We start from the raw sequence: 26,860 nt of genomic DNA on the forward strand, positions 1-26,860 counted from the left end.
CTGAAAACTCCCGATTGACCTGCATGTGTCGTATTCCGCTTTCCTGACGGAAGACTGGCGGGAGGGATACTGCTGATAACTTCTCTGATACGCTTATTTTATGGAATCGAACTGAACATTCATGATACTGATGTTGCGATCATACAAACGGTACAAGTGGTAGAACCATACACAGGCACTGACAGTGTTCAAGAAACTAGAAAGAATTTTTACGCTGACATACCGCATACCGTTTCCCAAAACGTCGTCAACAAGAATCAAGAAAAACGTATGTTGTATTTCCTAATCACATCAACATCAGTGGAACTAGCATGGAACCATAAGAAAAGCTTTTCTCCAAAGCAGCTTATCTGTTCAATGCTTCACTGAATGTGTATTCCACGTCTGCTGTATAACAGGCGCCACTGTCCCTTCATGAGCGGGCAAGAAGGGGGCAAACGTTTCGTGATATTCAGCGAAAAATGGGCTTGCTTCATATCTGGGACAGTGGGAAGGGGTCCTCAAATTAGGATACAAAGATGACCCCCTTGTAGGATTTTTTCCCAACACTCTCGGATCACAGACTTGGTTCGAAATATGAGAAGTAGGTAAAACTGCGTTGTCTAGGTTATCTTGACGACGTCCAATGGGATCCAAGAATCCGTCAAGTGCAGTAGCCATTGACTGGTCGCTAGAAAGGTGTCTTTCGGGGAAATCTTGGGTGGCTATTGCTCGGGAAATTCTGTAAGAGTTTGGCGTTGACGCTTGGAATTCGATGCCGGAAGGCCTTTGCTCCGGGCCAGTTTCGAATGGTGAAGTGACAATGAACCAAAAATCCTCGTAATCAAGCGAAGAAGCCAGAGTGGCAGTAATGCCAAATTTTTGATTCTCTTCGAGACAACATGGCCCACTCTCATTCTCTCCCTCGTCCCATGAATGACCTGGGTCATCATTAAATACCTTCTATGAATTAAGCTCGAACATCTTGTTGAAGCTAGCGCATTACTCACTTCAGACTCGTCGATGTGACTGCTTTCAAGCCAAAAGACCTCTGTCTCATCATTAAAAGTGACTGACTTGATGATCTTCTCCGATTCATTCGAAGCAAAACTTGAGTCGCTCCCCATCTTTGTGCCCGAACTTCCTCCTAAAGTGAGCATTGTAGCTTCCACGGTGGCCATATCAGTCGGTCTAAACTCTCCCTCTTGGGCCATTGCCACTCTAGAGATATTCTCGATAAAACAGGTAAAATCTTGTAGACAGTCTATTGAAGCAGGCTTCTTTGCAGACAAAGAGTTGAACGCTTTGGCATGTTGGCTAAATGCGCTGGTATGTTCTCCATCGACTTTCAATTCCTGGGGCTCATACTGAATATACCGACGCGTTGGACTACGCTCTTCGATAGCGTGGACTGACCCTGCTGCGTTGTTTCGGTTCAGCCTCCGTTCAATTTTCGTCCCTTTGCCATGTGAAGGCCTTGCTTGGAAAGCATTGGTTCTGTTAAGAGAATGGCCGTATTGCGGAAATTGGGGATATATGGATGGGGTAGGGCGGATGTAAGTTGCAAAACGTGATTTTGGGCCATAGAATATACCTGATGGAGGATAATAATGGTTTTGTTGAGGGATAATAGGACGCTGATGATGTATTATTGGAGCGATTTCCGTTCTCCTGTCACATATAGACTTCCGTTTGAAAGATGTGCAACCACCCATAGTGATAATAGTTGGGTCTGACCTAGAAAAGTAGTAGTAATAGTGTGCTGCGCCGCCACCAGGAGGAAGGTTTTTTTTTCTCTGATTGAAACAAGTCGATCGAGATAGGTCTTTTATCAGTAGACCAATTTTAAAGGGTCCCCATACTTAACACAGCCATTTGCTCCCTCAATATCTCACCTTTGCCTAGTTGTGGAGCTAATAACTGCAAGCAACAAGAAGTGTTTTGTCCAAACAACGCAAACTCGGAAGGACGGTGAAAAGTCGCGTGTGGCAATAAGAATGGACGAAGAGTGCGTGAGGAAAAGCCTCTTACCGTTCTGTCAGAGATTTGAGGGAGATCACGATTATTTACTACACAACAGCTGAGAATTGTAGCGATGCACTGTCCTTGTAGAGGTCGGAAAGCACCTGATGCTACTTTAATTTCGTGTCCTCGGTCCGGTCGTTTTTATTCAGTAGAGTAATGCTAGAAACACTATATGTACTAGACGATGCGTGCGGCGGCCGAGCTACTAGAGAGTTCCAGAAGACTAAGCTGCTTGGGGCCTATGCATTTTTCTACTCGAAAGGCTACGCCTTTTATATGTTTTCTAGCTCTGCGAGCTGATTAGCCCTTTTCACGACGCTTTCCCTACATCCTACGCTCGTACCTCCTTCCGTTTTCCCTGACGCCTCCTCCGCAAGAAGGTCCGGACCTTGACACTATACTACTCGAGTTACTCGCTCAGCTGTTTCCTTGGATTTTTGGAAACTTGGAAACAAATCACCCAGCAACAAGCCCTGCACGAAGGAGGCAAGAAATATCCATCAACAGGTCAAGAACATGTGAAAAAGCTAATCAGCACTATCCATATATAGGATTCAAATATGACACACAGTCGACTACATTACATAAGAGTTAAAAGAGGAATTGCGAATGATACCTGACCCAGCAGATATATTGAACCAATCGAAAATAGGCGTTGAACATGAGGCAACAACGCCTTCTAATCCTCGAGGGCATTACTGATAGATACACCCTGCTTAATACACGCAGAATAATGGGTGTATTATTATGTTTCAATTCAAGGTGTGGTTATCTATCTCAGTCCTTGGTCTCTTTTTGGAGTCCGCATGGGTATCTTCATCGCCTTCCCAAGAAAGCTCTGCCAACGACATTGACCCGTGCGGCGCTCTTGATCGCTTTAAATGAGATGCGGAGGGAAGATGTCGATTCTCGTGACCTGAACGGCCGGAGAGTCGGGGGGGAGGAAGAATCCCTTCAATGGCCAGCTGCAATTCGGTGATCCTTACACCACATTAGTTATTAAGATAACAGGTTGGCCACCAAGCTTACCTCATGGCGAGTTTCTGGTTCTGGGGTGCGTATTCGTAGGCTTTTTTATACAAATCTAGGGCATTAACCAGATCCCCTCTAAAGACCCTTGTCAGCATTTTAAACGACTGACTATAATTATTACACGTGCGATTGGTGTACACATCTGGCATGCTTAACGATTGCTTTGGCCCTGTTGTCTTTCTCTTCTTCACTCAATGACGCGGCTTCTCGGTTGTGAGGTCTAGACGTGATGTCAATATTTGATGATGGCCCCACTTGAGGAATAGGCTGCTGAGGTGATTGGCCTTGAAGCTGTCGCTCTTTCTCTCGCTCGTGGGCCATCTCTTGGGACACAATCATTTGAATCTTCAGGGTCGTCAGCTATTAGACTGTAGTAATATGTAAATCGATCCTCACTCTTTTCTCCAATTGCTCCTCCGTGAGCGCCACTGCCACTTTCTCTTTCTGGTCACTTTTTCCTTCAGTGGCAAAGCCTGTCTTCGAACGCTGCCTTAGGTGACATGTGTTAGGAGCTAAAGGCGCCAAAGCAGGCCTTCCTAGAGATGGCCTGGAGAGGGGGGGACAACCCTCCGCATGGATTTTGAAAGGCGCTTGTGGATTGATTGTCTTGAAATTGGCTGGTGGAGGGAGCTGAGAAAGACGGCGAAAATCTGAAGTTTACAGAACATGAGTACGGTGATTACTAGCTTTTAAGAACTTGTCCTTCACCTGTTCTGTCGTTATTAAGTCTATTCTCTACTGTTTTCGATTTCTTCCCAAACCTATACATTTTATTAGCCAACATTAGTAAGTGTGTGTGAATCCAAACGTACTGAAGAGTATTGATTGTGTCTCTGGCAAATTTCTCCCCTGGAGCCAAACAACAAATCAGAAGACTAAGGGAAGACCCTCCGAGAGCACCTGTTCGCGGATTCAAGATCAAGACGTCAAGAGTAATATTGTATCGTACATACCTTGTAGAAGCCGGGTCAACTTTGATTCCCGATAAGGCACGAATACACCTGTCCCATCACCGCCCCTCTGGGCGATAACGTTCAGAGCGTCAACGACTTTGCCCAATGTAGTCAAGGAAGTGTTGATAGCAGAGCTCTGCCGTTTGATGTCAGCGGATCTTCCACCACGAAAAGCTACAGGGGACTCACTTCTCGCATGCGCTCTCGATCATTTCCTGTGAGGTTGTTGTTCTCCGATCCCGCCAGGTCGGTGAACTACGATGAGCAGTCAAGAATATTAACATGGCGAAGGGTGTAAACATCATGGCATGACACGCACGCAGATTTTCCCATAATTTACTTTGTCTGAAGATCCCAACATCTCGAGATGGATGGTAAGAATAGCATGCGATCTTGAAGAACTGGAATTTAGCTTTGTGGAGGCAGTTTTACGTGTTTTCGAGGCAGTGCTGTAATGGGACGGAGGAGTAGGTCAGAGAAATGAATATATTTGTGTAAACCGTGAGTTGTGCGTACTCATATATAGTCTCAAATTCCTCCCAGGATGAGATTGGCTGGTGGATCAAATCCGCAATAACGTTGTGTCCTCCTGCGCTCATACGGATTTCCCTCTTTCTTGGCTACGTGTCGACCAAATCAGCCGCGTTATCGCAGGATTATGCCTATACTCACTTCGGCACGAGAACCCAGTAGATCATATACTTCATCCTTAAGTATCTCCTATGCTGTTTGAGCTCGGAAGTCACAAACAGGCAAAAATAATGCTCACAACATATGACATGGAGACATTTATCAATGAAGGAGAAAGAGCACGTCTCTGTAGAATGACCTAAGTAGAGGAATTAGCAACTGAATCAACACATAGTCGGAGGTTCAATTTGGACAGACATTGACCGCTCTGGGGATGAGCCCAGGTTCTTCCTTGGTTCCTTGCATGGTCTTGTTTTGTTAATACTTGCATCCATTTATAGATACCACTTCACACTATGAATACCACTCACATGTGTTTTACCGGCTCCTGTAACCCCATACGCAAAAATGGTAGTATTCTGACGTTTCGCCGTTAGCAAATTCATGCAGCAAAATTCAATAAAAGCGACTTACAATCCCTTTCCAAGCCTGATCGAGCCTTGAAAATGTTGTCAGCGTTACCTTTTATCGAGATCTTTCTGTTTATTATTTTACGTACAATGGCTTTACATGCTCAAAAACCTCCTCCTGTGTGCTTCTTTCATTGTGACATTTCTCAAATCTTTGAATCGTACGTCAGTTTCTACGGCTTTGGAAATGAAGTAATACTGCTAGCAATACGATGCTATAGTACTTACTCGAAATGATATCGCTTGTCCCCTTGAACGTTCAGAGCTGATATCTTGTTCCCATTGATAACGATGCCTTGCTCGTTGACCTTGCCATCTGACGGTTTCGATGGTCTCAAACGGACGTGACAAGCTATAGATTTGGACATTATTGCCTCTTGGTTGAAGATAGGTCCTTCACATGCACATTGGGGGTGGTGGAAGCTGAGAATCTCCTGTTGTGCGTTGCGGATTTTCGTTGCAGACTCGTTGTCCGCTACCTGTTGTTTGTTGTTGTGCGAAGTGGAGGGTGGAGGTGTCTTGGTAGCGCATCATCCAACCGCCACTTGCGGCAATACTGCTGAATGTCCGCCCAAGCCTTCTTCGAAAGACAGTCGCGCTTGCGGGTATCCTTAAATTGTACTCGTCATTATTCAAACCAGACAGGTTTTCTTTTAATTAAACATAATAACGAAACTTACAAATCAAAACAATAAACAAACAACAAGCCTGCGAAACGTGAACTTTCTCGCTATCCTCTTCCTCCTTCGTCCGTTAATTGCCTATCTTTGACCTCACCACTACTTCCACATAAGGGTAGTATTGGATCAATTTATTATGGATCCCTCTATGACGGTTGTTGCGGCGATCAACAAAGACAAACTTCTAACAGGACCACAGTTACATCAAGCTGTCGATCAGTATGTCAATCATTCCATTGCGTTTTACGTGAACGTTAGCTAACAGCTATATGCCATCACAGACTCACAGCGGATGCTCAATCTGGATATAATGTACATCAAAACAGGGACAATTTTCAAGAACGGGCACTCAGAGATGTTACAATGAGCAGCAGCGACTCAGCCTTGACGCTGGACCCGAATAACCCCATTCTTGTACGAGAAGAAATGAAAGCTCAGAAAGTAAGCCTTTTTCCTTTTTTTTCCAATGGACATGAAGTCACTGGAAACTAATGACTGGGGTAGGACTATTTTCGAAAACTGAAATTCACGTATCTTGAACAAGATGCAAAGCGCCATTTTTTGGCATCAATAACAGGAGACGAGCCTCAGCGGGTAGAACCAGGCGAAAACGAGGAACGAGGTAAGGGATACATCTCCTTGCTCCTAATTACAGCTCACGCAAAACATAGAGTTAATCAATGCGGAAAAGAAGGAGCGTTTGAAAGCCGTCAAAGCTGATATCGAAGATATGCGGACAGAATCCGTCAAACTGGCCGAGGAGAATGCCAAGAGTGAGTAGGTCTCAATGAATTAACCCATATCTACTAACAGGTATTGCAGAGCATGAGGAGATGTCCCAGCAATTGGTTGAAGCTCAAGCTCTGCAAAAGCAGATCAGGGATATGGAACTCGAGCTGGCAAGGATCAAGGCGACTCATCCACCGGAGAATGTGTGTGATTTGAGCCTTCAGTCTTTCTTGTTAAACGCTGACAATCCATCAGAGAATGACAATCAACCAAGCAAATGATACTTTGGACTCCCAAATCGTCGAAATCCAACAATTAACGGACGAGCGAGAGGCCACTCAAGCGCAAATAGATCAAACGAGGGAAGCAGTCGCCAGAATCGCTAAGGAGGTGAGCGCCAGCCGGTAACGGAACGTTATCTTACCTGTGAATAGCTTCAGCGTTTGAGTAAAGATCGAGAACGAGAAGAAGCAAGAGCGAAAGAAGTGCGAGAAGGCAGAGAAGCAGGTGATACCAAGGTGGACGATATCTGCCGTTGGTCAGTAATCGTAATCTTGAATCTTTTGCACGCAACTCACCGTCGAAATGTTTTATCATTATAGGCTTACATCTTCCATTTCATTTTACCGATCATTGCTCGGTATTCGTTCGGTTCAAGCAGTGTCGGACACAGAATTACATCTGGAATATGACGTGCCTCAAGGGCCAGTTATCCTGATTATGAAGTTTGATGAACTGACCAAACGTCTCGCCGACGCAGCTGTGAGTTTCAATTTGTTGCTAGTCCATGCTATGAAAGTCAAAGACTGACTGTGACTGTAACATGTAGCTTGTTGGCAGCGATATCGATGTCGCCGAAGCTGTCGGGATCGCAGTTGGAAGCAACGACGTGCCAGGATTGATTGCGGATGTACTTGCGCGTCTGCGACCATGATATTTATCAGTACTAGAGCCTTTGAAAGTGGATAGCTAATGGTAAAACTACGCTTGATTGGTCTACAAGGTACACTTGCGGTCGAAGTTGACTTACTCTGATGTAATTTGTAGTGTACTTAATAATGTAATTTGTCATTCATAACCTCAGTAGAAGGACGTAAGTAATCACAAAGTCAGAGAACTCCGACGGTTATGTGAGGTGGTTTGTCCTTCGCAAGAACATATTGATTATCCAGGGGTCTGTGCCACACGAGACGAAAGTGGATAACGTGATACGATCCAGGCTGAACTTCTTCGTCATGCTGTGTTTTTCTTAAGACTTGCAGCCGGCAGTAGTGATACACAGGCCTACGACACTTCTTCAATGTTCTCTTCTCGTTCGCCTGTCGGCTGTCATACAAAAATGACTTGCCGTCCGTGATTTACTCTTAATTGATTTCAGATATCAATGAAAGCTTAGCTACTGATAAATAGTAGATAAAAGCATTCGAAATATAGAAACATACAGACAGCATCCTGAAAGTTGACGACGGATAAATGAGATGTGCCGCAACTGATATGATACGGGATCGATAACATTTCCCCGATCTCCGAAAGAGTCGTCGCCCGGCGGTGCCGCCGGGTCATTCATGCGCATTAAGGCCCAGGCTCAGCATCAGAACCCCAAAAAATTATCAATCACCCTCGTACCTGATCCACCCTTGAGACTCCCGGGGGTGTCCCGAACCAAATAGCACGCGCCCAGCGTGTTTATTATTTTATCAGGGTCTCGTAAGAAAAAGGTCCAACTGATAGGATAGGTGGCTGATGAAAAACAGATACTTATTTTAGAGAAGCTCGAAAACTCCTAGATGAATCTCCAAGATCCCTGCTATGGTGTCTCCAGCATCCTTCTTGAACATCATGAATCGGCTATCATATGATTACTTCCGCCGTAGACCCCTGTTTTGAGTACCCCATTTATATCACCTTTTCTTGTACATGTTGTCTGCCCCTCGTGTCTATCTCTTGTCTCTCATTTATCAATCCTTACGCCGAGCATCTACAGATCGCGACTAGTAGCTCGCCTGTCTCGTCGCACACTCTTTACCACCAAACAGACAGGAACATCGTCGTCTGCGACTTCGACACACTCTCTGAGTTCTTTCGACAACATCGATTCAGAGCAAACAGCAAGTACTATCTTTCTATCAAGTGAGTGTGGCTTTTCCATTCGTCACTTCAGACATCTCCAATAATGCCAGTGTTGAGAGGTATTGTTCGCTGACGGAATTTTTCCTAACTTTGTTAACTCTCTTACAGCTCGACCCGCACTTTGCGCTGACCTAACAACCCCACAAGTGCCGCACCTCTTCGGCCCACCAGTGTCTCTTAACCAGCCCACCTCCTCATCCAGCTCCTTTACATAAAACTCAAATCCCAATATTCCAAGCACATATCAATCAATATGTTGTTCTCATCTCTTGTAACTCTTGTCATTGCCCTTCCCGTCTTCGGTTTTTCTGAGTCACGTCAATCTCGGTCTCGCATTCGTAACTCCCAGTCTCTTAACTCCACCTTGGAGCAAGGTCTGGAAAAGAGAGCTACTGTTTACAGTGGTAGAGCTACTTTCTATGATGTAGGTTTGGGTGCTTGTGGAAACCAGAAGTAGGTAATAAATTGGTTTAGCTGGGCTGGAAGTGTCGTTAAACAGGACTTTAGTGTGGCCTCCGATTACATTGTCGCTCTCAATTCCGATCAGTACGGGTCCGGTTACCCTGGCCCACAATGTGGCAGATCTATCACAATATCTTACAATGGTGTGCAAGTTTCTGCGACTATTGAAGACGAATGTCCTACTTGTCCGTATGGTGGTCTCGACTTATCCGAGGGACTTTTTGATCGCTTTGCAGTAAGTTCTTTCGCTTTACATGGTACGTCAAATGTTTAATATAGCAACAGGACGAAAACCTCGGTGTTTTCTATATGACATGGTGGTTCAACGATGAAACTGACGATGCTACGACAAGCACCAGTGAAACCCCTACATATGTCGCCCCTACGTCCACGTACGTCGAACCCACTTCTACCTATACCCCCCCCACCTCCACGTACACACCTCCAACCTCTACGTACACCCCTCCTACCTCTACATACGTCGAGCCCCCAACTTCATCATATATCCCTACTTCCAGCGATGTGACTCCCAGCACCTACTCTTCATCTGAGTCACCATCATCGACTTTGCCCTCATCTTCCCCATCTTCTACTTCCACATACATCTCTACCAGCACTCTTGCCGATGCTGTGATTCAGACCAACGTGTCCATACCAGGGACGGCCGCCGCTACTGCCGTTGCGTCTGCGACTGCCGCTCTCGAACCTTCCGTGAATGAAGTAGTATCGTTGGGCAACTTGGTTTCGTTGAATCAAGCTGTGGTCAACTTAGGCCGCATCCTGGTGGTCGGCGCACAGGAATAAAACTTGCTTCCATAACAGGGGCTTTCGAAGTATTTCTGTTACTGTATCTTTTGGGTATCGCTGGGACGATTTTGGTGTATCAATTGGTTCATAATTAATCTAGCTCTGATATAATAGTCATACAACTCTCCTCCTTAGGTGAGGCTACACACTCTTTTAACCAACCTGTCAACCTGTTTTCATATATATAATATTGTCACTGTTGATTCAGTGCTGTTATTGCCGGTAAATGCAGACGTACGCAATACTTCAAATTATGCAGTATTACCCTTTTGCTGTCCGTTTCGGATGTCTTAACCTCTTTAAATGGTGGTAAGCTTTTTAATGGCCAGGAACGTCCCACGTCGCGTCCCGGACATCCGCATATGCTGCTACAGTTCAATGCTTCGCGAATCTCAATAATCAGACATCCAATATAAATATCACAGCACAGTGGTCACGATCAATTTTGCGCCGCTTCCCGATTGCAGTATATAGCCTGTAACGCTGGACCATGCCAATTCACCCTCATATACACTGTTTTCTCCCTTCTTCAAGCCCCCATATCAATCTCGAGGCCCGCCTTTACCTTCCTCTTACGGATAATCATGCCATTCCGCTTACCACCCAGCTGGCAACTTACACCTCTCCACCGGTGTACTATGATAAGCTTGATGTTGAGATTGTGGGAGCTATAAGAGAAATGGGGATTGAGCGGTTGATAACAGCTGCCCATCCGTGGGGAAGGATGGGGGGAAACATGCTCGATCCGTAAGTTTCACTATGCGCAGCGGCCTTCCGAAGATGACATTTGTTAAACAGCGTGCTATGCCATCTTGTTTCTGCCACTTTTACCCCAGCCGAGACAGCCGAAACGGCACTCATTTCTCCCGTCTTACCACCACCCAAAACTGCAATCTTGACTTATAATGTGAGGGGCGTAGGTTGCTCCCAAGGGTCACAGCCTTGGCTAGGCATAGGATCTGACCCTGCTGACTTGTCGAAAGTGGAAGCCGTGGTCTCTGATTTGCTAGGAAATATCAAACAAGTCATGAGATTTGTGAGCTATCCTTTCACTTTGTTATCATGTTTAAGGGTAGGTCCGAATTTACTGATCATTCATGGCAAAGGGATATTCTTGGGGGTCACTTCTTGTCACATTGGCCAATCCCCACCCGCTTCTTCGTCACATACTCGTCGTTTCACCTCCTTGCAAAATCTTCGCAGGCATCACTTTCTTTTCCAGCAAGTCCTTTCGCATGGCTTTGAATGACCTGCTGAAGAGTGGAGTAAATGTCACGATGATTTATGGCACGAAAGATGAATTTACGTCTGCAGATACATTTCGTGCATTTGGTAATGACCTCCCTGCGGTTACTATGCTACAGGATTCAAGAAGAACAGCGATCAAAGACGGAGGAACATTCGAGAAGCTAGAAATTGAGGAGGCAGATCATCTCTATCGTAGGGAAAATGGGGAGATTTTGCGCAAAAAGGTGGGCGAATGGCTGGGATGGGCTGTTCATCCTTGATAATGGCGTGCTGTTTAATCTCTTGTTCATGTCGTCGTTAGTTGAAGCCTGCGGTATTTGCGATGATGGCTGTTTTTTTGTAACATCGGCTCTGTGATGTGCCTTATACGCCTGTCGTCGCGTCCGCCTACATGTGCTTTACAACATACTGTGTTTTGGTTAACCATGTCGATGATGCATACAATCTGCCGCATATAACTGGTTTATGCGCGTACAAACGTGAGAGGCGATCATAATATGCTCTGATATCGATTGGTTTCTTTTTTGTACAAGACAGGTTACTGCCGCACGACACGCCGGCGGATCACCCATGTATAATCATAGGCAGACCGTTGTTCCTTAATTTGTCGATTATCCGCCGGCACTCGTCATTTATATTTATCTTTTTCCGATATCCGCCAGATTCTGAATAATTATAATGATTCTACAAACCTCTCTCTCTCCTTTTTCCTCGCCATTTCCTCTACTCCTTTATCTTTTCCACGTACTTACACGAACATACACGGCCTGTCTTCATTTCCAAGTGCAATAATCGCACTGGGTGGACGATGCGGCGGCTACAACAGTCTCTTCGTCGGCGTTCGGCGCGGCGTTGCCCTTTCATTTTGATTCCACATCGTCTTCTCACGACCTCCTATGCCAGTTACAAACCAGCTCCTCAGGCAACCTTGGAGATTGAAGATACCAATTCTCCAACATTCCTCCTTAAGACATCCCCCATACAGCTGCCGGCTCGAGCTACATCCGATGACTCTGCCATTAAAGCTCATTTCGATCTTCCTCATTCAATATTTGGTGATATGGTTGGTGTGAGAAGAGAACATGTGAAAGGCTTATTTCATTATGATTCTCTAACACAACCGGAATCGTTAATGCGCCTGACAGATCGTACTCTGATTCAGGCCTCAGCGATCGTCCAACGCATCGTCGTGGCTCCCCAGGATCCCACTGGTCGAGAACTAAGGCTTGTGGTGAAGAACCTAGATAGGCTGAGCGATATACTTTGCGGAGTGATTGATATGTGCGAACTCATTCGGAATGTCCATCCCCACCAAGACTGGGTGAATCAGAGCGATCGGACCCACCAGATACTATGTAGCTTCATGAACGAGCTCAATGCAACCCGGGGTCTTTACGAGGTGAGCCCTCAAGCCATATCGGTAAATTAGCGGGCTGACTGTTTGACCCATCTTCAGTCACTTGCAAAGGCGATTGCGCATCCTTTCAATGACCCATTGACTACTTCAGAGCTTAGGGTTGCCCGTATTTTCCTCACAGATTTCGAGCGATCAGGTATACATCTTCCGCCCTCTGTTCGCGAAAGGTTTGTGAAGCACTCGGACGCTTTACTCTTCCTCGGTCGTTCCTTCCTCTCTTCCGCATCATCGGGCCCATCCACAGTTCCCCATATAGAAATCCCCGATCCTCATCGCTTACTTACGGGACTGGGTCGCCAGTTTGTTGATTCATTACCACGAACAGGTCGAAATGGACAGGCTGTTATCGAACCTGGAAGCTGGGAGGCACAAATGATCCTGAGGTACGCAAGAGAGGGCCGGGCGCGAGAGCTGGTGTACGTCGGCGGAATGAGGGCCGACAAAAAGAGAATTAGCGTGCTGGAAGCGATGTTGAAGGAAAGAGCTGAACTAGCCAGCGTCCTTGGGAAGAACAATTGGGCGGAGGTTGTTCTAGTCGATAAGATGACAAAAACACCGGAAAATGTGATGCGCTTCTTGACCTCCCTCGCTCAGCACCATCAACCCGTTGCTAGAGCAGAAGTGGATATGTTAAGAAGAATGAAAGCTACTGCTCTGACTGGAAATTACTTTGACCCACGAAATTCTCGGACACGACATCTTCCCCTGTTCCATGCCTGGGATAGGGATTATTATAGCGACAAGTACCTTACATCCCTCATTCCTACAGGTTCGCCGCCTTCTATTTCTCCTTATCTTTCAACTGGCACAGTGATGTCAGGCCTTTCCCGCATCTTCTCAAGACTTTACGGTATCTCCTTCAAACCAGCTGTCGTCTCACCTGGAGAAGTTTGGCATCCTTCTGTCCGGCGGCTGGATGTAGTGCACGAAGAAGAAGGGCTCATTGGTGTCATATATTGTGACTTTTTTTCTCGCATTGGAAAATCTTCTGGAGCAGCCCATTACACTGTGAGATGCTCAAGAAGGGTGGATGATGACGATATAGATGGTGATGGGTTACCAGAAGACTGGGATAAACCATATGGCCCTGGATTAGAAGCTGATAAGGAGTCTTTATCAGGCAAGCCAGGAAAATACCAACTGCCTATCATCGCATTGTCAATGGATGTCGGTACAGTGAATGAAGGAAGACCTGCGCTCTTGAATTGGCAGGAATTGGAGACTTTGTTTCATGAAATGGGACATGCAATCCATTGTCAGTTGCTATGCTTAACCAGTAAAAATATAACATTGATGTTCTTCTTAGCCATGATTGGTCGGACAGAGTACCACAATGTTTCTGGAACAAGATGTGCCACGGATTTTGTGGAGCTTCCTTCAATACTGATGGAGCATTTTGTTTCATCACCAGAAGTCCTCAGCACTTTGGCGTTCCATCATGCCACCGGCGAACCTCTACCTATCCCCGTTATCGAGGCCCATCTAGCTCTCAATCAGTCCCTAAGCGCCCTCGAGACTCATGGACAGATCGCAATGGCTCTTTTGGATCAGAAATATCATACGCTACGTCATGGACAGGATTCTTTTGATTCTACTGCTATTTGGTTCCAACTTCAGCAAGAAATAGGAGTCATCCAACCAGTGCCCGGAACAGCTTGGCAAATGCAGTTTGGTCATCTGTACGGATATGGAGCGACGTATTACTCTTATCTATTTGACCGCGCCATTGCGGGTAAGATATGGTCCACCTTGTTTCATCGCTCGGGGACCTCCCAAGCTTATGACCGAAAGGCTGAAGGAATACTGAGTAGGGAGGGAGGAGAATTGTTAAAAGAGAAAGTCCTAAAATGGGGTGGAGGTAGGGATCCATGGGAGATGGTAGGCGACGTGATTGGGGGCGTAGAAGGTGATGAGTTAAGTAAAGGAGATGAGAGGGCATTGGCACTGGTTGGAAGCTGGAGTGTCGTATGACAAGAAGCAGGAAACTGTCAGATTCCTTGCTAAATGGGTTTACGTAGCTTGCAGCCGTCAACAAGCACAATATAGTGCACTTGTAGCATAGAATGCCAGAACTTAGATCTACCTGGACTTTTGTCGCATGCTCGTAGAGCTATTTTTGATATGTAGCGTTATAGTTCTTTACCAGGCAGTAGCATACTGTGCCTACTTCATTCATTATAGACTTTTTTCGTTGTGATTTCATGTATAGCTCGGAAAACAAACAGCACATGGGCATTTTTCTCGTATGGGGGCTACAGAGCAAGTACTATTATCGTTATGAGTATATCAAATACACGAGCAGCAGCTCATTACCAGCTGTTTACACTTTTCGAAACACCATTGATCATGCCAGAGTACGGTCATGGAAAACTGGATTATCTTCTTCACCAAAACCACAGTAACCTAGTATGGAATCTGGATCATCGCACTTCAAAAAGCTTGAGTTAGCTTTGCACTTTTCCCTTCCTTAACCCGAGATTGATTACATACCGGATTGTCGTATTTCTTGACACCCTCTTGCGAATCCAATCGATTTTTCGATCCCTTGCCTAATTTCTTTCTCCCTGTCCCAAAAGACGCCTTGGATTTAGACGCCTTTGGACTCTTTGCTGGCTTATAAACGTATGAGAACTCTGCATTGGGAGCACCGCAAGCTGCAATACTCTTGACAGAAGTGACGCCTCCGCACCGGCAGGAGAAGCCATTGTATGTGGGAAGAAAGAGCGCACCCTCATCCTCTCCGCAAGCATCAAGGCAATCCAGAGGCGACGAATAAGTGCCAGCTCTGGAAAAGGATCCTATGAAACCTGAAGAGCAAATGATGAAGTGGTGATCGGTCTGTGTGAGGGCCGCCTGTGCCATTTGCGAGTGAGTTTTCATATTTCAAACTGACGCGACTAGTTTTAGATAAGAGGCAACTCACTCTAGTTTGTCCCAATTGACAACCGAATGACCCAACCGGCTGAACCACATAATCCGAAGGTCTGGGGCCTATCGAAGAGCAATAACACTTTTGGACGCCCTTCCCCAGGTCGGTGAAGTAGGAGTATGGGTACGCGCCAGTTTCTACACAAGCGGCCTACACAGTAGACATTCGAGTATTAGTGCTGACTAGAGGAAGGATTTGTTTCCTCATAGAAGAGAAACTTACAGAGCAATCATAATACGACTTTTCTGCCGCCTCTTTCTTTATCTGATGACTTCCTGCCAACAGCGACAAGGAACCGTCTAAACAACCAATAAATTCCGAATTCCCAGTAGATGTCTTTCGAGCCAAGCCCTCAAATGGCATAAGTGAAAGAGCTGTCAGAAGGAGTGCTAATATTGCACTAGGCATCCCGCCAGGTGCAGCTTCCAGCCACCACATGGCTTCTTGACGTGTTTGTAGTTATAGATTCACTACAAACAGAATCTCGCTGTTGAACATGCCAAGTTTGAAGTCTTTTCATGGATGTATTGCAAGATACCATCTGATTGGTATTTAGAATTATAAGTCAATTACGGACAGGGAACAGGGTCTGCACCTTCCACGACAAAGCCGAGGCGTGGCAGCAGGCAGGAAGCAGCAGGAAAGGAAGAGTACGCAGGCTCGTGAAATTATGTACGTACACACAATTAATTAAATAAGCAAGTTCGCGGCCCGCACCGCCGCAAGCCTGCCGAGAAGACGCCGATAACGATTTGTTGATGATTGTTGATTGTTACCGGATTGACCATGGACCAGGAACTGAAAGTTCGGAGTCATTTTTCTGGTACACATAAATAGAAGCGTATAACCCGCCTTCTAACAGTTTCGTAACTTGTATTTCAGGAGGAGAATTGCGATAACTGACGCGACGGAACTTATGAGACCGTGGAACTCGTTGCAGATTGCTTCGCACGCATGATGTGCTCAAGCGCCATTCTCAGGCCCTGCCCTTTGCTACTTATAAGTAACTTCTGTAGTACCTCGCTGCTGTAAAGAGCCTGCGAATCTTTACCTTTCATATCAGACAACCGGAATACAATCATCGCCATGGCCCCTATCGTCGCCCTTTTAGGTCTCAACGGCACCGTCGGTTCAAACCTCTTGCCATATCTAATCAAAGCCCACAAAAAGGGCTCTCTTAAGCTGGTTATTTTACACCGATCTGGCAGTGATTTGTCCAAGATTCCTTCTGATGTGGGCATCGAAAAAAGGGTCGTAGAGCTGAGAGATGGGGAAGTGGAAAAGATACAAGCTGCCGTCAAAGACCTAGAAGTTATTATGTAAGTCATGCAGAGATCATCGACTGTGGGTAGTCATGACTGAACGACCTCCTTTAGTTCCACTATCGCCACGCAGAGCGTTTCAGCCCAAAATTATCTGTTGGAGGCTCTCTCCGGCTCGTCCGCCCTCAAGACATTCATCCCTTCCGACTTTGGTGCTCCTTGGGACAAGCAGGAAATCGAAATCCCAGGGCTTGCAGCTCTCAAAGCCAAGGAGAGGGTCACTGAGAAGGCCAAAGAGCTCAAAGTGCCTATTACTGAGATTAAGGTCGGATTATTCGATTTGTTCTTCTTCGGCTACAAGTGAGTTGTTTTAAAAAAGAAGAGAAGTACATTCAGCTGAATTTAAAAAAAGGGCTTTGGGAGTCGATGTCAAAGGCAATAAGATCCAGTATTTTCATCAGTCTCTCAAAAACCCTTTGCACCTGACGTGAGTGACCATCTCAGTTGATGTGTTACCGACGGCTTATCCCAAATTAGTTCACTTGCCTACCTTGGCCATGCTGTCACTGAGCTCGTTACTAACGTAGACCAGCTCGCACAGCTTCCCGGCACTACTCCCAACATTTACGATTTCGCTCCGACCGGTCAAGAGATCGTCGATATTCTGACCAAAATACATGGTAAATCCACAGAGCAAATTGGAATCAGCGATAAGGACAATGAAGAGCAGCTTCAAGGACCTCGAGCTATTGGCGCTGCCATCTTTAAGAAATGGGGCGACAATAACTGGGGAGCTATCCCTAAGACTGAAGTGGATGGTTGGGTTGGCAAAGAATTCGCAGATGTTGTGAAGGAATGGACTGATAAGGCTTAGGAAAAGAGAGACCACGGAAGTCATTTATCTGTAATCGTACTGCAAGGTACTGGACATGGTGAATCTTAGACGGTTCAAAGCGAATCATGAAATATAAGATGTAATACTGCGCGCATACTGGTATATGCGTGCGAAAGGGGGACTTGACAATGAAAATGACAAATCCCATGGTCACTGGTCGTCCAATTTCGTCCACCCTCTCTCCTTCATTCGCCTCTCTTCTTGCGTCTCGTGCTTCATATAGTTCACTACATGAGGGTAAAGACAGCCATATGTCATACATCTCACCACATACCGCATAATCTGAATGATCTTATTTATTTTAAATTCACTATTTATATCTTTCTCTCCGTTATATTTTTATAAATAAGCCATTTAAAAGAGGAACGTGAAGTAAATAAGAACCATTTGAAAATAAATACGACTAAGAAAATTCTTAAAGAATTCCTAATTATAGATGACATGCGCCTCTCTCTCATCTCGGTGAGACGGCGATCATTCATCATCATCCCCCCTGATGATTGATAATTAATAATGGAATTCCGGAATATCGGTGATCTCAACCGAGCGAGCGAGTGACGCTTATTTTAAAAATTTGGTACTGATCTAACGGGGGGGAGCTGATCGAAACGATCCTCCGTTTGAGGCACAACCCCGCGCTCAGAAATGGTGAGTCAGCTTTCCTCGGCGTCGCGCTCGTTCGGCGGTGGCTCCTTCGTCGTGCTTTCGTTCGATTTCGCCAGTGCTCCTTTTCTCAACATCGAGATCCACAGTATATAAGCAGCACTATGACTTCATGCAACAGGGAGCATCACTGCGCTCTTTCGACCCAAAGGAACTCTACAAGACCAACAACTCGCTATGTCGGACAATGCGATCCCCACTGACTTCACTAAAGGGCCCAGTCATGTTCACCCCCCAATAGACAAAAAAAGTATGACAGCTTCACAGAATGAAGTTGAGAAAGGTTCACAGCACAATGTGGATATTCAAGACGCTCCTCACGGATTGGCGACTCTTGGACAAGGTAGAAAAAATGTCTTGCTTTTGATATTCTCAATCGCTACGTTTGTGGACGTTTGCAAGTAAGTCGTAGCGAGTTTTTTATATGGAGTTCATCCGATATGGACGTTCGCTGAATTTGGCATTCCAGCGTATCTGGCGTTGCAGTGGCTGTAGCCCAAATTTCTCAAGATATCAACCTAGGCTATTCTCAGATAGTTTGGATCATCACGTCCTATTCCCTTTGCTTCGCTGCTTGTCTTCTACTGGCTGGACGTCTATCGGACCTCTTTCCTGCTTCCATAGTCTTTGAGGGAGGTTTCTTTGTTTTGGGAATATTCAGTTTGATTGTCTCTTTCGTAACCTCTAACAAGTTAGTATCTTTCTATGCGAGTACTGGAGGACCGCTGAAGTCTATCCTAGGTATGGTTTCCTGATCTTACGAGGATTAGGTGGAATTGCTGGAGCAATGAGTAAGTGGATGTTGATGGGCCTCACTATGCTCCGAGAAGTTGGGCTGAGCTGATTTTTGTGCAGCTATTCCATCTTCGTAGTGCGTAATACGTTCTCATACGTTGGCCCTTAACCATCCGACGTTAACAGCTCGTTACAGCCACCTTACTGTTCACATGTTCCCCGATCCGGACGAGAAACAGAAGAAACTAGCTTTACTTAGTCTTTCAGGTGCCATTGGTAACGTCTTGGGGCTGTGAGTGATATGTTGACCCCTCTTTAACTCCTGCTGATATCAATACGAACAGCGTCCTTGCCGGCATTTGCATGTTGGCGAACTATAAATGGTTCTTCCGTGTCCTCGCCATCATTTGTAGGTACTAGCGGGTAGTGCTGCCAGGTTTCCTTTCAATTGACATCACACTCAAGGTGTCGCATTCACCGCGATCTGCTTTCTCCTTCTACCCTTAACTCACTCGGCATACAAATCAGAGGAAGGGCTTCCTCGTTGGAAGAGACTCGACCTCATCGGTGTGGGCTTTATGATGGCCTGTCTCATTTGCTTTATTCTTTCTCTTACGCAGGGACCGATCGATGGATGGGGGTCTGCTTCGTTCATTGCTCCTTTCGTTCTGAGCTTCCCTCTTGCTATTGGCTTTTTCTTCTGGGGTCAGTAATAAATCAAGTCATTTGCTAAACGGTTTGTTGATCAGTCTTGTAGAATCGAAAATTCCCGCCAAATCTGCTGTCCTGCCTAGCTCGGTGTGGAAGATCACGAACATTGTGATCACAAGCCTCGCAATTGGCATTGCCTGTGGGTGATAGTGCTCCAGTCTGAGTAATGACAACTGCTAACAGTTTTGGCCGCAAGTCCCTTTTTGGGCGACGTCACAACTCATGTATGCAACCTACTTCCAAGAAGTTATGGGATGGACTCCAAGTGAGTAGCTTATGCAAGCATGAACACTTTTCATCCTGGGTATGATTGACTAAGGTTTGCGTCTCAGTCAAAGTCGCGGCTGCCATGCTTCCCCAAGGTGTCACTGGCCTTATTGTTGGTGGTCTTGCCCAACAAATCCCACAAATAATTACCAAGCCCAAATTTATCCTGCCTTTGGGTAGTCTATGTGAGTAAATTTGGCAACGTTACCTGTAATTTTTATTAACTCATATTTCCCCAGTCATCGTCGCCGCCGAGCTTCTCCAGATCTTTTCCAATGGCGGGCATGGCAAAGATTACTGGCGATACTGTTTCCCTGCCTTTATACTTGGTAGCGCCGGCGCTATCTTGACCTATTTCTGCACTTCGTAAGTTCGTATATGAATGAGGCAGACAAATGCTGATAATGTTCTGTCACAGCATCAACTTGATTACATACTGTCCGCCAGAGATGGCTGGCGTAGCTGGTGCCTGGGTTCAGGTCATGGTATGTCCCCACGCTTGTCTATGTCCGCCCAGACTAATACTTCCATAGGCTCAAGTTGCTTCTGCCATCACACTCGCGGTCCAAGCGTCATTTGAAGGCGACGGAGTTGCTGATTGGAACATGGCAGCCCGTCGATCATTCTACTTCCAAATTGCTTGGACGGCAGTGTTGTGTATCCAGTTTGTTATTTTCTTCAAGAAGCCAAGCTCTCCGGAAGAGGCGCACGAGGCGACTAGGCGAAGGATTGCGGAAAGCGGAAAGGATGCGGGAGTATAAGATAACATTCTATTTAAAGCACTTGTGTCGTTTGATTTCGGGCATGTAGTAGGTCGATGATGGTTGATTTTTGTAGAATAGTGCCAGCGTATAAAGTATAGAGTATATCAGCATGTATAACGTAATTGCCCCACTAGTGAAACATGCAAACCGAGATTCGGATCATGGTTCTAATCTATAATTGTGGTACATGTTCACTGCGATGTTCACCGTGATGACGTATTTTCATTGACACTCAATTTGCCAATCTCATCTTCTGCTGCACTGACACCTTGCTCTTGTTGAGCTGAGAGAGAGGTCCCCGAGAAATCAGCGCCGTTTGTCTCTCCGAGTTGTTGATCAGCTTTGATCTCCGTCAGAAGTTTCCCTCTTCCTTTGTTCTTCTTTTTGCCTTCCAGGGGTGTTGAAATACCACTAGCGGTTGCTGACGGAGTGGAAGTGGTAGTCCCGCTTTTTTCCGGTTTGTCCTTTGAAGAGAGAAGGATGGTTACTGGACCCTGTTGCTGAATCATCAATTCCTGACGGTCGAATAGTAATAGTATAAAGGAAATGAATGATTAAGGTCTGATACGTACATCATTGGTCAGTGATACCTGCATCATCGCGCCAAATTGACCATCTTTAGCATCGTAAGCCATGCTTCATCCAGCTGAGACGATAGTTGCGCACCTTGAACCTTGGATGGATCGTACGCCGTTTTGATTTCCTTCAAGAAAGAACTGTAAAATGCATTTCCTGGGACTGTGGACTTGGCAACATGGTGAGCGCTCGTTCTTGGGCTTCATGAACTCCATGAAGAGCGTACCATTGATTCATGGAAATCGGGTTTAGCTCCCTTGAAGCCAGCCAACAGTGTGAATTGAGAGACTGGGTTTTCAATGTTCAGCTGGCCTTGGATTTTGGGTCAATCTGATAAACGTACCGCAGAGCACTTCTCCGTCAATGTCTTTCACGTTCTTTTTCCAGGCTACGCCGTTCTCATCTTCCCATAGTCGGGCAGTCAGGATCTTCTTGATGATTCGAGTAGCATCCTGCGGCTCGTCATCTGATCGACAATCATCAACTGATGTTACTGGCTTGAAAAGATGTATGGAACAACGAAGGACGCACACCGATCGATACCGACCAGAACAAGAAGACCTTTACCTATCGATGAAATAATCTTGCCGTCCACTGCCAATTGAGAAGAGACATGGTGAGCTTCTTAAGCTATGTACGTAGTTGCGTGATGCATCATCATACCTGTGACGGACGCATTGATCACTCGCTGAAGAACCGCCTTCATAATCAGGTTGCCAATCCTTGTAGATTTTGTATTTCTTGTCGTTCAAGGGATATAATGCGTTTTGTGCTTGTGTGGCTGCGGTATCTTGATCGATGTGCTCTTCTTCGAAAGTGCGATAAATAAACGCTAGACGCGCGATATAAATTTCCGGATTGTTTTCGGATTGTGTGTTCGGATTGTTTTAATACGAAATCTGTCTGCTTCGCAAAGTGTCCCGATCTATGTGCGTTACAGGCACTGTTCACCATGCGGTATACACTGTGCTTGTATCAGTAAGATGTTCCATACATGCTACTTGCTGGTGACACAGCAGCGATTAGTGTGGCGTTTCGTGCTTTACATAGAAGAAAAGACCACTGAATGACACTAAAGGTTACATGCACAAACACATCATTGAGAAACCAAGTCCTGTTCTTTACCCAGCAAGAATTATGCAATAATTTGTGATCATGGCCGGTGATACATAATGTGCAACACGGAAATCAGCCATAAGGCCTACATCAAGTGTTTGGTATCAGCGGGTTGGAGGAAAGAACGTAAGGTGAAAGACCGGATGGATAGACGGACAGAGACGGGTGTGATGGTTATACAAGGAGAAGCCAGCATAAATCAGGTTGTCATTATTACATCAGTGAGCAGGCTGCATGCAACTCAAATACATCGTCGGTTCAAATCAAAAGATACTTGGTCTTGGCAGACCCAAATACATGTATTTTGAGGCAATGCTGCATACTATGATAATGACAACTCCCAACCATCCTCTTACACGATAGCTTCCAACTGTTGAGCCAACCTCAACGCAGGCCCCACCATGGTCTCCATCGGCACTCCTCGAACAACACCGGTGCCCTTAAGCTTATCAATTGTGGCCGATGAAACATCGCTGCTACTTTCTGCAGCGGCAAGGGCAATATCCGGCTTGCTTGAGCGAGGGAAGCTGAATGTCTGAGTGTTAGGTGAAAGTGACCATCCTCGAGCAAAGGCAAAGTCTGTGAGAGAGGAGGTTTCGCCCGATTTGAAGAAGAGAAGGGTAGCGGCATGTTGAAGGGGTAAAGAAGGGTAGGAAGACTCTATGGTGGAGGCAATTTGGCCACGGACAGTGCCCATGAGCCTTTCAAGCAGAAATTCGAATTCTGGTCTCGGGACACGATCTCTGGCACGGTACACCTTGTTATATGATCCTTCCATCAACCATCGTTCACTAAACAATGTCAGCTTCGCGGGTAAGACATCCGCAATCGACTTACAGGTCCACTGGTAATCTCACAAATGAGTCATTCAACTCTTCAGGCTTAAGGGTCTCCAACAATGTGTGAAACTCTGTCAACAGATTTTCACTCAGCAGCCCTAAGAGATGGAGCCCCAAGGTCACTGGTCTATTTGGAGATGCAGGGATGATATCCCTAAGGTTGTCGTAGAATGGTTGGAGGGCAAAGTTGTAACGGGCATAGGACTTGAGGTCGCCTTGTCGAAGAGACTGGAATGCGCCGATTTCAAGTATGGATCGAGCGGCAATAAGATCCTGGGGGTCGGCAGAAGGCGGAGCAAAATATAAGCCTGACTGCGCTAGCTCGAGCTGCGATGAATCGATCAGTTGGGGACGTCTCGAGCGCGCACAGGTGTACGACTGACCTTGAGCTTTGCGAGCTGGGTAGAGACCTGTTCCGAGGACGCATCGTAGGCGCTCTGGAGCTGTGCGAGTGCTTGCTGGAGATCGAAGGACATGGCGGCCGTGGTGGTGGTGGAAGTGGGAGATGTGTTCGGTGCGAATGACGGACAGCAGACGACGCGTGTGCGGTCATCGCCGTGCGGGGGTGCCTCTTCTATAACTCCGCTATCTCCGCCACAGAGGGCGCTGGGCGAGCCATGACGCCGGCGCGACGAGATGGACAGTCAAAAGTGCAGCGACAGCCTCTGCTCGACATTCCATACTCTTCCACTCCCTTCCATCTCGCCCACCTCCAGACTCCGTAAGGAATCCTCGCCACGCCGTCTTCCGCAGCTCACACATCCCAGAAAATGGCATCCACTCAGCCCCCAGTCGCAGCTCCTGACCAGTCAAAGATCAGGCCTCAAGACGTCGGATGGCAGTTCGTCCCTCAGTACTAGTCAGTAGACATTCCTCATTCAAGCCTGGAGACGGAAAAACATGGCTGATGTGTGTGTGCAGCAACTTTGTCAATTCTCAGCCACACCGTCTCCACTGTTTCTACAACAAGCGTTCAACATTTATCCACGGCGAGGAGGGTGAGGACGTGACTCCGGCATTCGGGCAGCAGGTACGTGGATCATTGGATCGATGGCGAAAAGAGCATCACCCAAAAGAGGCTGACGCGACGGGCTGTAGGAAATTCACGACCGTATACTTCAGATTGGCTACAACCAATGCAAAGTCTACATCCACTCTATGGACTCCCAGTCCTCCGCCGATGGTGGTATCATTATCTTGGTCCTGGGTGAACTCTCCAACAACCACCAATCCTGGAGAAAATTCTCCCAAACCTTTTTCCTTGCCGAGCAACCTGGCGGTTACTTTGTGCTCAACGACATCTTCCGATATTTGAGAGAGGATGTTGATGAGGACGAATCTGCTCCCCAGGAGACTGTTCAGCCTCAGGAGGAACCTGCCCAGCCAGAGGTTGCGGCTGAGAAGCTTCCCGAGGCGACGACCGTCACTCAGGAGCCTGCCGAGGACCCTGTCCCCGAACCCGCCCCTGTCAGCGCTCCCGCGGAAGTTGTTGTTGACGCCGTCCCCGAGGAGGCCGAGATTGCAGCTGTGCCTGACAAGGACGTCGCTCCGGAGCAGGAGCCTCCTGTTGTCAAGGAGCCTGAAGCCGCTCCTGAGCCAGTTGAGGAGACCCCTAAACCTGCCGCTTCGGTTACCGAATCCATCGCTTCTCCTGCTCCTGCTGCACCTATTCCTGCCGCCAAGGCCGCTTCTCCCTCCCCTGCAGCCCCCAAGGCTGCTGCTCCCACTACTAATGGTTCTTCTCCCGCTTCGACCACCCCCGCTGCTCCTTCCAAGCCAATGACTTGGGCATCCATGGCCGCTTCTAATGTATGGGGTAAGACAGCTAGTCCATCTGCCACCGCCCCCGCTCCCGCGCCTGCTCCTGCGCCTGCAGCTGCCCCTGCCCCCGGTCCTGCGCAGCCCAAGAAGGACGAAAAGCCCGCACCTGCCGCTGGTACCGGTCAGGGACAAAGACGACAGCAGACTATAGACCCTTCCAAGGTTCAGACGGCCCACTGTTTTGTCAAGGTGGGCATTTTGTTCCTATGGTAACAAAAGGATTGCACTGACTTTCATATAGCTCCCTAACTGGTCCCCTGACTCGCAGAGCTCATCCGACTTCCTTACCGATGCCGAGCTTTCCAAGATTGCTTCTCGATTCGGTGAGGTAAAGTCTACCGAAATCGTCAAGAGCAAAGCTTGTGCCTTTGTCGAGTTCGCTCGAGTGGAGTCTGCCCGAAAGGCCATCCAGCACTCCTTGCCCGTCGAGCAAGGTGGTGAGGGCGGTACTAAATTCCCCAACGGTACTTTGTATTTCGAACCCCGAAAGGAGAAGGACGATAGACCCAAGGCCAAGGGACAAAGGACCGGTGGCCAGCAAGGCCAGGGTCAGGGCCAGAGGCAGGTTAACGGCGGTGCTGGCGGTCGAGGCGGCAGGGGCCCCAGGGGACGAGGAGGTCAGGGTAACCAGGGTGATAGGCAACCTCAAAAGTAAAGGAAGTTATGCCGAAATGGTATGTGGAGTGTTCAGCGTGAGGGCAGCTGGGGTTCCAGAGTGTCGCGCGAAGACTTTATTCTTTTCGTCTTCACTCTCTCTTCTGCCTAGCCTTCCTCTTTATTCGATTTATTTCATCATCATCAACATCAACATCATCATCATCAAAGTATACCTTCATCAGAGTCACCTTTCTCCGACGACAAAAATGACAAGATGAGTAATAGTAGACACGTGCTTTACGAGGAGGTTTGTTTGCATTTTATGGGTTAGAGTGTGTGGAGTTTAGTCGGTATTCAGGATAGTGCACATATAGTTGTTCATGGCATGCGGAAGTATACATTGGTAGCAGTCATCGCACACAAGGCAGCATAAAAGTGAAGCAAAGGTGCCGCCGCCGTTGATCTATTAAAACCGTCAAGTGTCGGGAATCTGATGTCACTAGGATGGAGCAATAAAATGGCCGGTATCAAATCACATTATTTATATGCACAATCTTTGCTCCCTATCATTCTAAATATCCGCTTAGAACCACATATACCTGTCTTTCAACGCTCTCACACCCAGCGCTTCCCACTCATCTCTTCTAATCCACATATCCCCCAGCCCCTCAATATTACACATGACACTCCCGCCCTTCCAACTGACATATCGTGGATTTAACCCTCTGGGAGGAGGGACAATTGTTACTTCACCGTTACCTGGCACGCCGCGTTGCTTGAGTAACGGAGGTAAACGGTCGGAGATAAAGGCAGGTAGACCTTTGATCGACGACGAGCCGCCTATCAAAAGGATAGAATGAGAGAGTGTGCGAATCTTGTTTTCTGTACCACAGAGTGATAGTGAGGCAGCAATGGCAGCGTCGAGAGGTGACTGGGATGATGCGGTGAAAATTTGAGAAGCAGAGAGGGTGGGTTGAGGGGCAAGGCTTGCGAGTGTGGGAAGGGACAGTAGAGCAGGCGCAGCTGTACCAGGAGTGTCAGCATCGGCTGCACCTCCGGCAGCAGGGGTCGGTGTGGAGGCAGTGGAAGGCAGGTTGAGCTCCGGCACAGGAGTTTGAGCGAG

General features: G+C 46.9%; 12 protein-coding genes across 12 annotated transcripts in view; 7 read left to right on the forward strand and 5 right to left on the reverse strand.

The window, feature by feature from the left end:
* Positions 1-126: 126 nt before the first annotated feature.
* Positions 127-5,564, reverse strand: CNB02110 (microtubule motor, putative). The gene is made up of 18 exons (XM_024656503.1): positions 5,318-5,564; positions 5,179-5,241; positions 5,094-5,118; positions 4,991-5,038; positions 4,878-4,928; positions 4,759-4,818; positions 4,662-4,709; positions 4,506-4,609; positions 4,309-4,438; positions 4,179-4,244; positions 3,990-4,125; positions 3,849-3,936; positions 3,745-3,797; positions 3,433-3,686; positions 3,164-3,381; positions 3,034-3,111; positions 990-2,985; positions 127-939 (listed from the first exon to the last, which is right to left on the reverse strand). Exons 1-17 carry the CDS (start codon positions 5,455-5,457, stop codon positions 2,757-2,759), a joined length of 1,791 nt encoding a protein of 596 aa, XP_024512256.1. The 5' UTR covers positions 5,458-5,564; the 3' UTR covers positions 127-939; positions 990-2,756.
* A 164-nt stretch (positions 5,565-5,728) lies between these two features.
* Positions 5,729-7,927, forward strand: CNB02120 (expressed protein). Its single transcript, XM_024656504.1, has 10 exons — positions 5,729-5,988; positions 6,051-6,210; positions 6,274-6,391; positions 6,441-6,542; positions 6,592-6,701; positions 6,754-6,888; positions 6,933-7,036; positions 7,101-7,260; positions 7,328-7,501; positions 7,546-7,927. Exons 1-9 carry the CDS (start codon positions 5,906-5,908, stop codon positions 7,430-7,432), a joined length of 1,077 nt encoding a protein of 358 aa, XP_024512257.1. The 5' UTR covers positions 5,729-5,905; the 3' UTR covers positions 7,433-7,501; positions 7,546-7,927.
* Positions 7,928-8,286: 359 nt separating this feature from the next.
* On the forward strand, positions 8,287-10,163 carry CNB02130 (conserved hypothetical protein). Its single transcript, XM_569143.2, has 4 exons — positions 8,287-8,628; positions 8,737-9,081; positions 9,136-9,325; positions 9,376-10,163. The coding sequence occupies exons 2-4, from the start codon at positions 8,882-8,884 to the stop codon at positions 9,892-9,894; spliced, it is 909 nt and encodes a 302-aa protein (XP_569143.1). The 5' UTR covers positions 8,287-8,628; positions 8,737-8,881; the 3' UTR covers positions 9,895-10,163.
* Positions 10,164-10,298: 135 nt separating this feature from the next.
* Positions 10,299-11,594, forward strand: CNB02135 (hypothetical protein). The gene is made up of 3 exons (XM_024658489.1): positions 10,299-10,644; positions 10,696-10,933; positions 11,004-11,594. The coding sequence occupies exons 1-3, from the start codon at positions 10,388-10,390 to the stop codon at positions 11,403-11,405; spliced, it is 897 nt and encodes a 298-aa protein (XP_024514210.1). The 5' UTR covers positions 10,299-10,387; the 3' UTR covers positions 11,406-11,594.
* Positions 11,595-11,826: 232 nt separating this feature from the next.
* On the forward strand, positions 11,827-14,760 carry CNB02140 (metallopeptidase, putative). Its single transcript, XM_569144.2, has 3 exons — positions 11,827-12,544; positions 12,602-13,817; positions 13,869-14,760. Exons 1-3 carry the CDS (start codon positions 11,954-11,956, stop codon positions 14,531-14,533), a joined length of 2,472 nt encoding a protein of 823 aa, XP_569144.2. The 5' UTR covers positions 11,827-11,953; the 3' UTR covers positions 14,534-14,760.
* CNB02150 (expressed protein) lies at positions 14,756-16,090 on the reverse strand. The gene is made up of 4 exons (XM_569008.2): positions 15,714-16,090; positions 15,486-15,641; positions 15,053-15,415; positions 14,756-14,990 (listed from the first exon to the last, which is right to left on the reverse strand). The coding sequence occupies exons 1-4, from the start codon at positions 15,927-15,929 to the stop codon at positions 14,907-14,909; spliced, it is 819 nt and encodes a 272-aa protein (XP_569008.1). The 5' UTR covers positions 15,930-16,090; the 3' UTR covers positions 14,756-14,906.
* A 198-nt stretch (positions 16,091-16,288) lies between these two features.
* CNB02160 (expressed protein) lies at positions 16,289-17,743 on the forward strand. The gene is made up of 4 exons (XM_569145.2): positions 16,289-16,810; positions 16,868-17,113; positions 17,166-17,240; positions 17,291-17,743. The coding sequence occupies exons 1-4, from the start codon at positions 16,578-16,580 to the stop codon at positions 17,625-17,627; spliced, it is 891 nt and encodes a 296-aa protein (XP_569145.1). The 5' UTR covers positions 16,289-16,577; the 3' UTR covers positions 17,628-17,743.
* Positions 17,744-18,174: 431 nt separating this feature from the next.
* Positions 18,175-20,946, forward strand: CNB02170 (conserved hypothetical protein). Its single transcript, XM_024656505.1, has 13 exons — positions 18,175-18,712; positions 18,781-19,002; positions 19,053-19,102; positions 19,167-19,182; positions 19,243-19,338; positions 19,391-19,455; positions 19,512-19,751; positions 19,804-19,896; positions 19,954-20,022; positions 20,090-20,209; positions 20,264-20,390; positions 20,443-20,509; positions 20,558-20,946. Exons 1-13 carry the CDS (start codon positions 18,489-18,491, stop codon positions 20,783-20,785), a joined length of 1,617 nt encoding a protein of 538 aa, XP_024512258.1. The 5' UTR covers positions 18,175-18,488; the 3' UTR covers positions 20,786-20,946.
* On the reverse strand, positions 20,164-22,186 carry CNB02180 (hydrolase, putative). The gene is made up of 9 exons (XM_024656506.1): positions 22,028-22,186; positions 21,896-21,958; positions 21,708-21,830; positions 21,591-21,652; positions 21,455-21,533; positions 21,361-21,404; positions 20,937-21,282; positions 20,462-20,806; positions 20,164-20,381 (listed from the first exon to the last, which is right to left on the reverse strand). The coding sequence occupies exons 1-7, from the start codon at positions 22,068-22,070 to the stop codon at positions 20,992-20,994; spliced, it is 705 nt and encodes a 234-aa protein (XP_024512259.1). The 5' UTR covers positions 22,071-22,186; the 3' UTR covers positions 20,164-20,381; positions 20,462-20,806; positions 20,937-20,991.
* Positions 22,187-22,675: 489 nt separating this feature from the next.
* Positions 22,676-23,825, reverse strand: CNB02190 (26s proteasome non-atpase regulatory subunit 8). The gene is made up of 3 exons (XM_569148.2): positions 23,703-23,825; positions 23,318-23,646; positions 22,676-23,271 (listed from the first exon to the last, which is right to left on the reverse strand). The coding sequence occupies exons 1-3, from the start codon at positions 23,793-23,795 to the stop codon at positions 22,833-22,835; spliced, it is 861 nt and encodes a 286-aa protein (XP_569148.1). The 5' UTR covers positions 23,796-23,825; the 3' UTR covers positions 22,676-22,832.
* A 163-nt stretch (positions 23,826-23,988) lies between these two features.
* CNB02200 (RAN protein binding protein, putative) lies at positions 23,989-26,298 on the forward strand. The gene is made up of 5 exons (XM_569149.2): positions 23,989-24,040; positions 24,087-24,178; positions 24,241-24,349; positions 24,418-25,329; positions 25,382-26,298. Exons 2-5 carry the CDS (start codon positions 24,090-24,092, stop codon positions 25,793-25,795), a joined length of 1,524 nt encoding a protein of 507 aa, XP_569149.1. The 5' UTR covers positions 23,989-24,040; positions 24,087-24,089; the 3' UTR covers positions 25,796-26,298.
* CNB02210 (nucleus protein, putative) overlaps positions 26,141-26,860 on the reverse strand; it is a 2,905-nt gene continuing 2,185 nt past the window's right edge. Inside the window, exon 7 of the mRNA XM_569150.2 lies at positions 26,141-26,860. This exon is cut by the window's right edge and continues 180 nt beyond it. Within this exon, the coding sequence (XP_569150.1) occupies positions 26,321-26,860 (540 nt within the window). The 3' untranslated portion in view covers positions 26,141-26,320.

Source organism: Cryptococcus neoformans, assembly GCF_000091045.1.
Source record: "Cryptococcus neoformans var. neoformans JEC21 chromosome 2 sequence".
Taxonomy (NCBI): Eukaryota; Fungi; Basidiomycota; class Tremellomycetes; order Tremellales; family Cryptococcaceae; genus Cryptococcus; species Cryptococcus deneoformans.

Coding starts and splice junctions, on each gene's coding strand:
- CNB02110 (XM_024656503.1), bottom strand. CDS start 5,457: ATGTCCAAATCTATAGCTTGTCACGTCCGTTTGAGACCATCGAAACCG. Junction 5,039..5,093: donor ATCAGGCTTGGAAAGGGATT/GTAAGTCGCTTT, acceptor GCGAAACGTCAG/AATACTACCATTTTTGCGTA. Junction 3,937..3,989: donor GTTGACCCGGCTTCTACAAG/GTATGTACGATA, acceptor ATCCGCGAACAG/GTGCTCTCGGAGGGTCTTCC.
- CNB02120 (XM_024656504.1), top strand. CDS start 5,906: ATGGATCCCTCTATGACGGTTGTTGCGGCGATCAACAAAGACAAACTT. Junction 6,211..6,273: donor AAGAAATGAAAGCTCAGAAA/GTAAGCCTTTTT, acceptor TGACTGGGGTAG/GACTATTTTCGAAAACTGAA. Junction 6,889..6,932: donor TCGCCAGAATCGCTAAGGAG/GTGAGCGCCAGC, acceptor ACCTGTGAATAG/CTTCAGCGTTTGAGTAAAGA.
- CNB02130 (XM_569143.2), top strand. CDS start 8,882: ATGTTGTTCTCATCTCTTGTAACTCTTGTCATTGCCCTTCCCGTCTTC. Junction 9,082..9,135: donor GGTGCTTGTGGAAACCAGAA/GTAGGTAATAAA, acceptor ACAGGACTTTAG/TGTGGCCTCCGATTACATTG. Junction 9,326..9,375: donor GACTTTTTGATCGCTTTGCA/GTAAGTTCTTTC, acceptor ATATAGCAACAG/GACGAAAACCTCGGTGTTTT.
- CNB02135 (XM_024658489.1), top strand. CDS start 10,388: ATGCCAATTCACCCTCATATACACTGTTTTCTCCCTTCTTCAAGCCCC. Junction 10,645..10,695: donor GGGGGAAACATGCTCGATCC/GTAAGTTTCACT, acceptor TTTGTTAAACAG/CGTGCTATGCCATCTTGTTT. Junction 10,934..11,003: donor TCAAACAAGTCATGAGATTT/GTGAGCTATCCT, acceptor TTCATGGCAAAG/GGATATTCTTGGGGGTCACT.
- CNB02140 (XM_569144.2), top strand. CDS start 11,954: ATGCGGCGGCTACAACAGTCTCTTCGTCGGCGTTCGGCGCGGCGTTGC. Junction 12,545..12,601: donor CAACCCGGGGTCTTTACGAG/GTGAGCCCTCAA, acceptor ACCCATCTTCAG/TCACTTGCAAAGGCGATTGC. Junction 13,818..13,868: donor AATGGGACATGCAATCCATT/GTCAGTTGCTAT, acceptor TGTTCTTCTTAG/CCATGATTGGTCGGACAGAG.
- CNB02150 (XM_569008.2), bottom strand. CDS start 15,929: ATGTGGTGGCTGGAAGCTGCACCTGGCGGGATGCCTAGTGCAATATTA. Junction 15,642..15,713: donor AGTCGTATTATGATTGCTCT/GTAAGTTTCTCT, acceptor TCTACTGTGTAG/GCCGCTTGTGTAGAAACTGG. Junction 15,416..15,485: donor GTCAATTGGGACAAACTAGA/GTGAGTTGCCTC, acceptor CAAATGGCACAG/GCGGCCCTCACACAGACCGA.
- CNB02160 (XM_569145.2), top strand. CDS start 16,578: ATGGCCCCTATCGTCGCCCTTTTAGGTCTCAACGGCACCGTCGGTTCA. Junction 16,811..16,867: donor AAAGACCTAGAAGTTATTAT/GTAAGTCATGCA, acceptor GACCTCCTTTAG/TTCCACTATCGCCACGCAGA. Junction 17,114..17,165: donor TTGTTCTTCTTCGGCTACAA/GTGAGTTGTTTT, acceptor ATTTAAAAAAAG/GGCTTTGGGAGTCGATGTCA.
- CNB02170 (XM_024656505.1), top strand. CDS start 18,489: ATGTCGGACAATGCGATCCCCACTGACTTCACTAAAGGGCCCAGTCAT. Junction 19,339..19,390: donor ATTGGTAACGTCTTGGGGCT/GTGAGTGATATG, acceptor CAATACGAACAG/CGTCCTTGCCGGCATTTGCA. Junction 19,456..19,511: donor CCGTGTCCTCGCCATCATTT/GTAGGTACTAGC, acceptor ATCACACTCAAG/GTGTCGCATTCACCGCGATC.
- CNB02180 (XM_024656506.1), bottom strand. CDS start 22,070: ATGAAGGCGGTTCTTCAGCGAGTGATCAATGCGTCCGTCACAG. Junction 21,959..22,027: donor GATCAATGCGTCCGTCACAG/GTATGATGATGC, acceptor CTCAATTGGCAG/TGGACGGCAAGATTATTTCA. Junction 21,283..21,360: donor AGGTATCACTGACCAATGAT/GTACGTATCAGA, acceptor ATTCAGCAACAG/GGTCCAGTAACCATCCTTCT.
- CNB02190 (XM_569148.2), bottom strand. CDS start 23,795: ATGTCCTTCGATCTCCAGCAAGCACTCGCACAGCTCCAGAGCGCCTAC. Junction 23,647..23,702: donor CCCAGCTCGCAAAGCTCAAG/GTCAGTCGTACA, acceptor GATTCATCGCAG/CTCGAGCTAGCGCAGTCAGG. Junction 23,272..23,317: donor GTGAGATTACCAGTGGACCT/GTAAGTCGATTG, acceptor GACATTGTTTAG/TGAACGATGGTTGATGGAAG.
- CNB02200 (XM_569149.2), top strand. CDS start 24,090: ATGGCATCCACTCAGCCCCCAGTCGCAGCTCCTGACCAGTCAAAGATC. Junction 24,179..24,240: donor CAGTTCGTCCCTCAGTACTA/GTCAGTAGACAT, acceptor GTGTGTGTGCAG/CAACTTTGTCAATTCTCAGC. Junction 25,330..25,381: donor CGGCCCACTGTTTTGTCAAG/GTGGGCATTTTG, acceptor ACTTTCATATAG/CTCCCTAACTGGTCCCCTGA.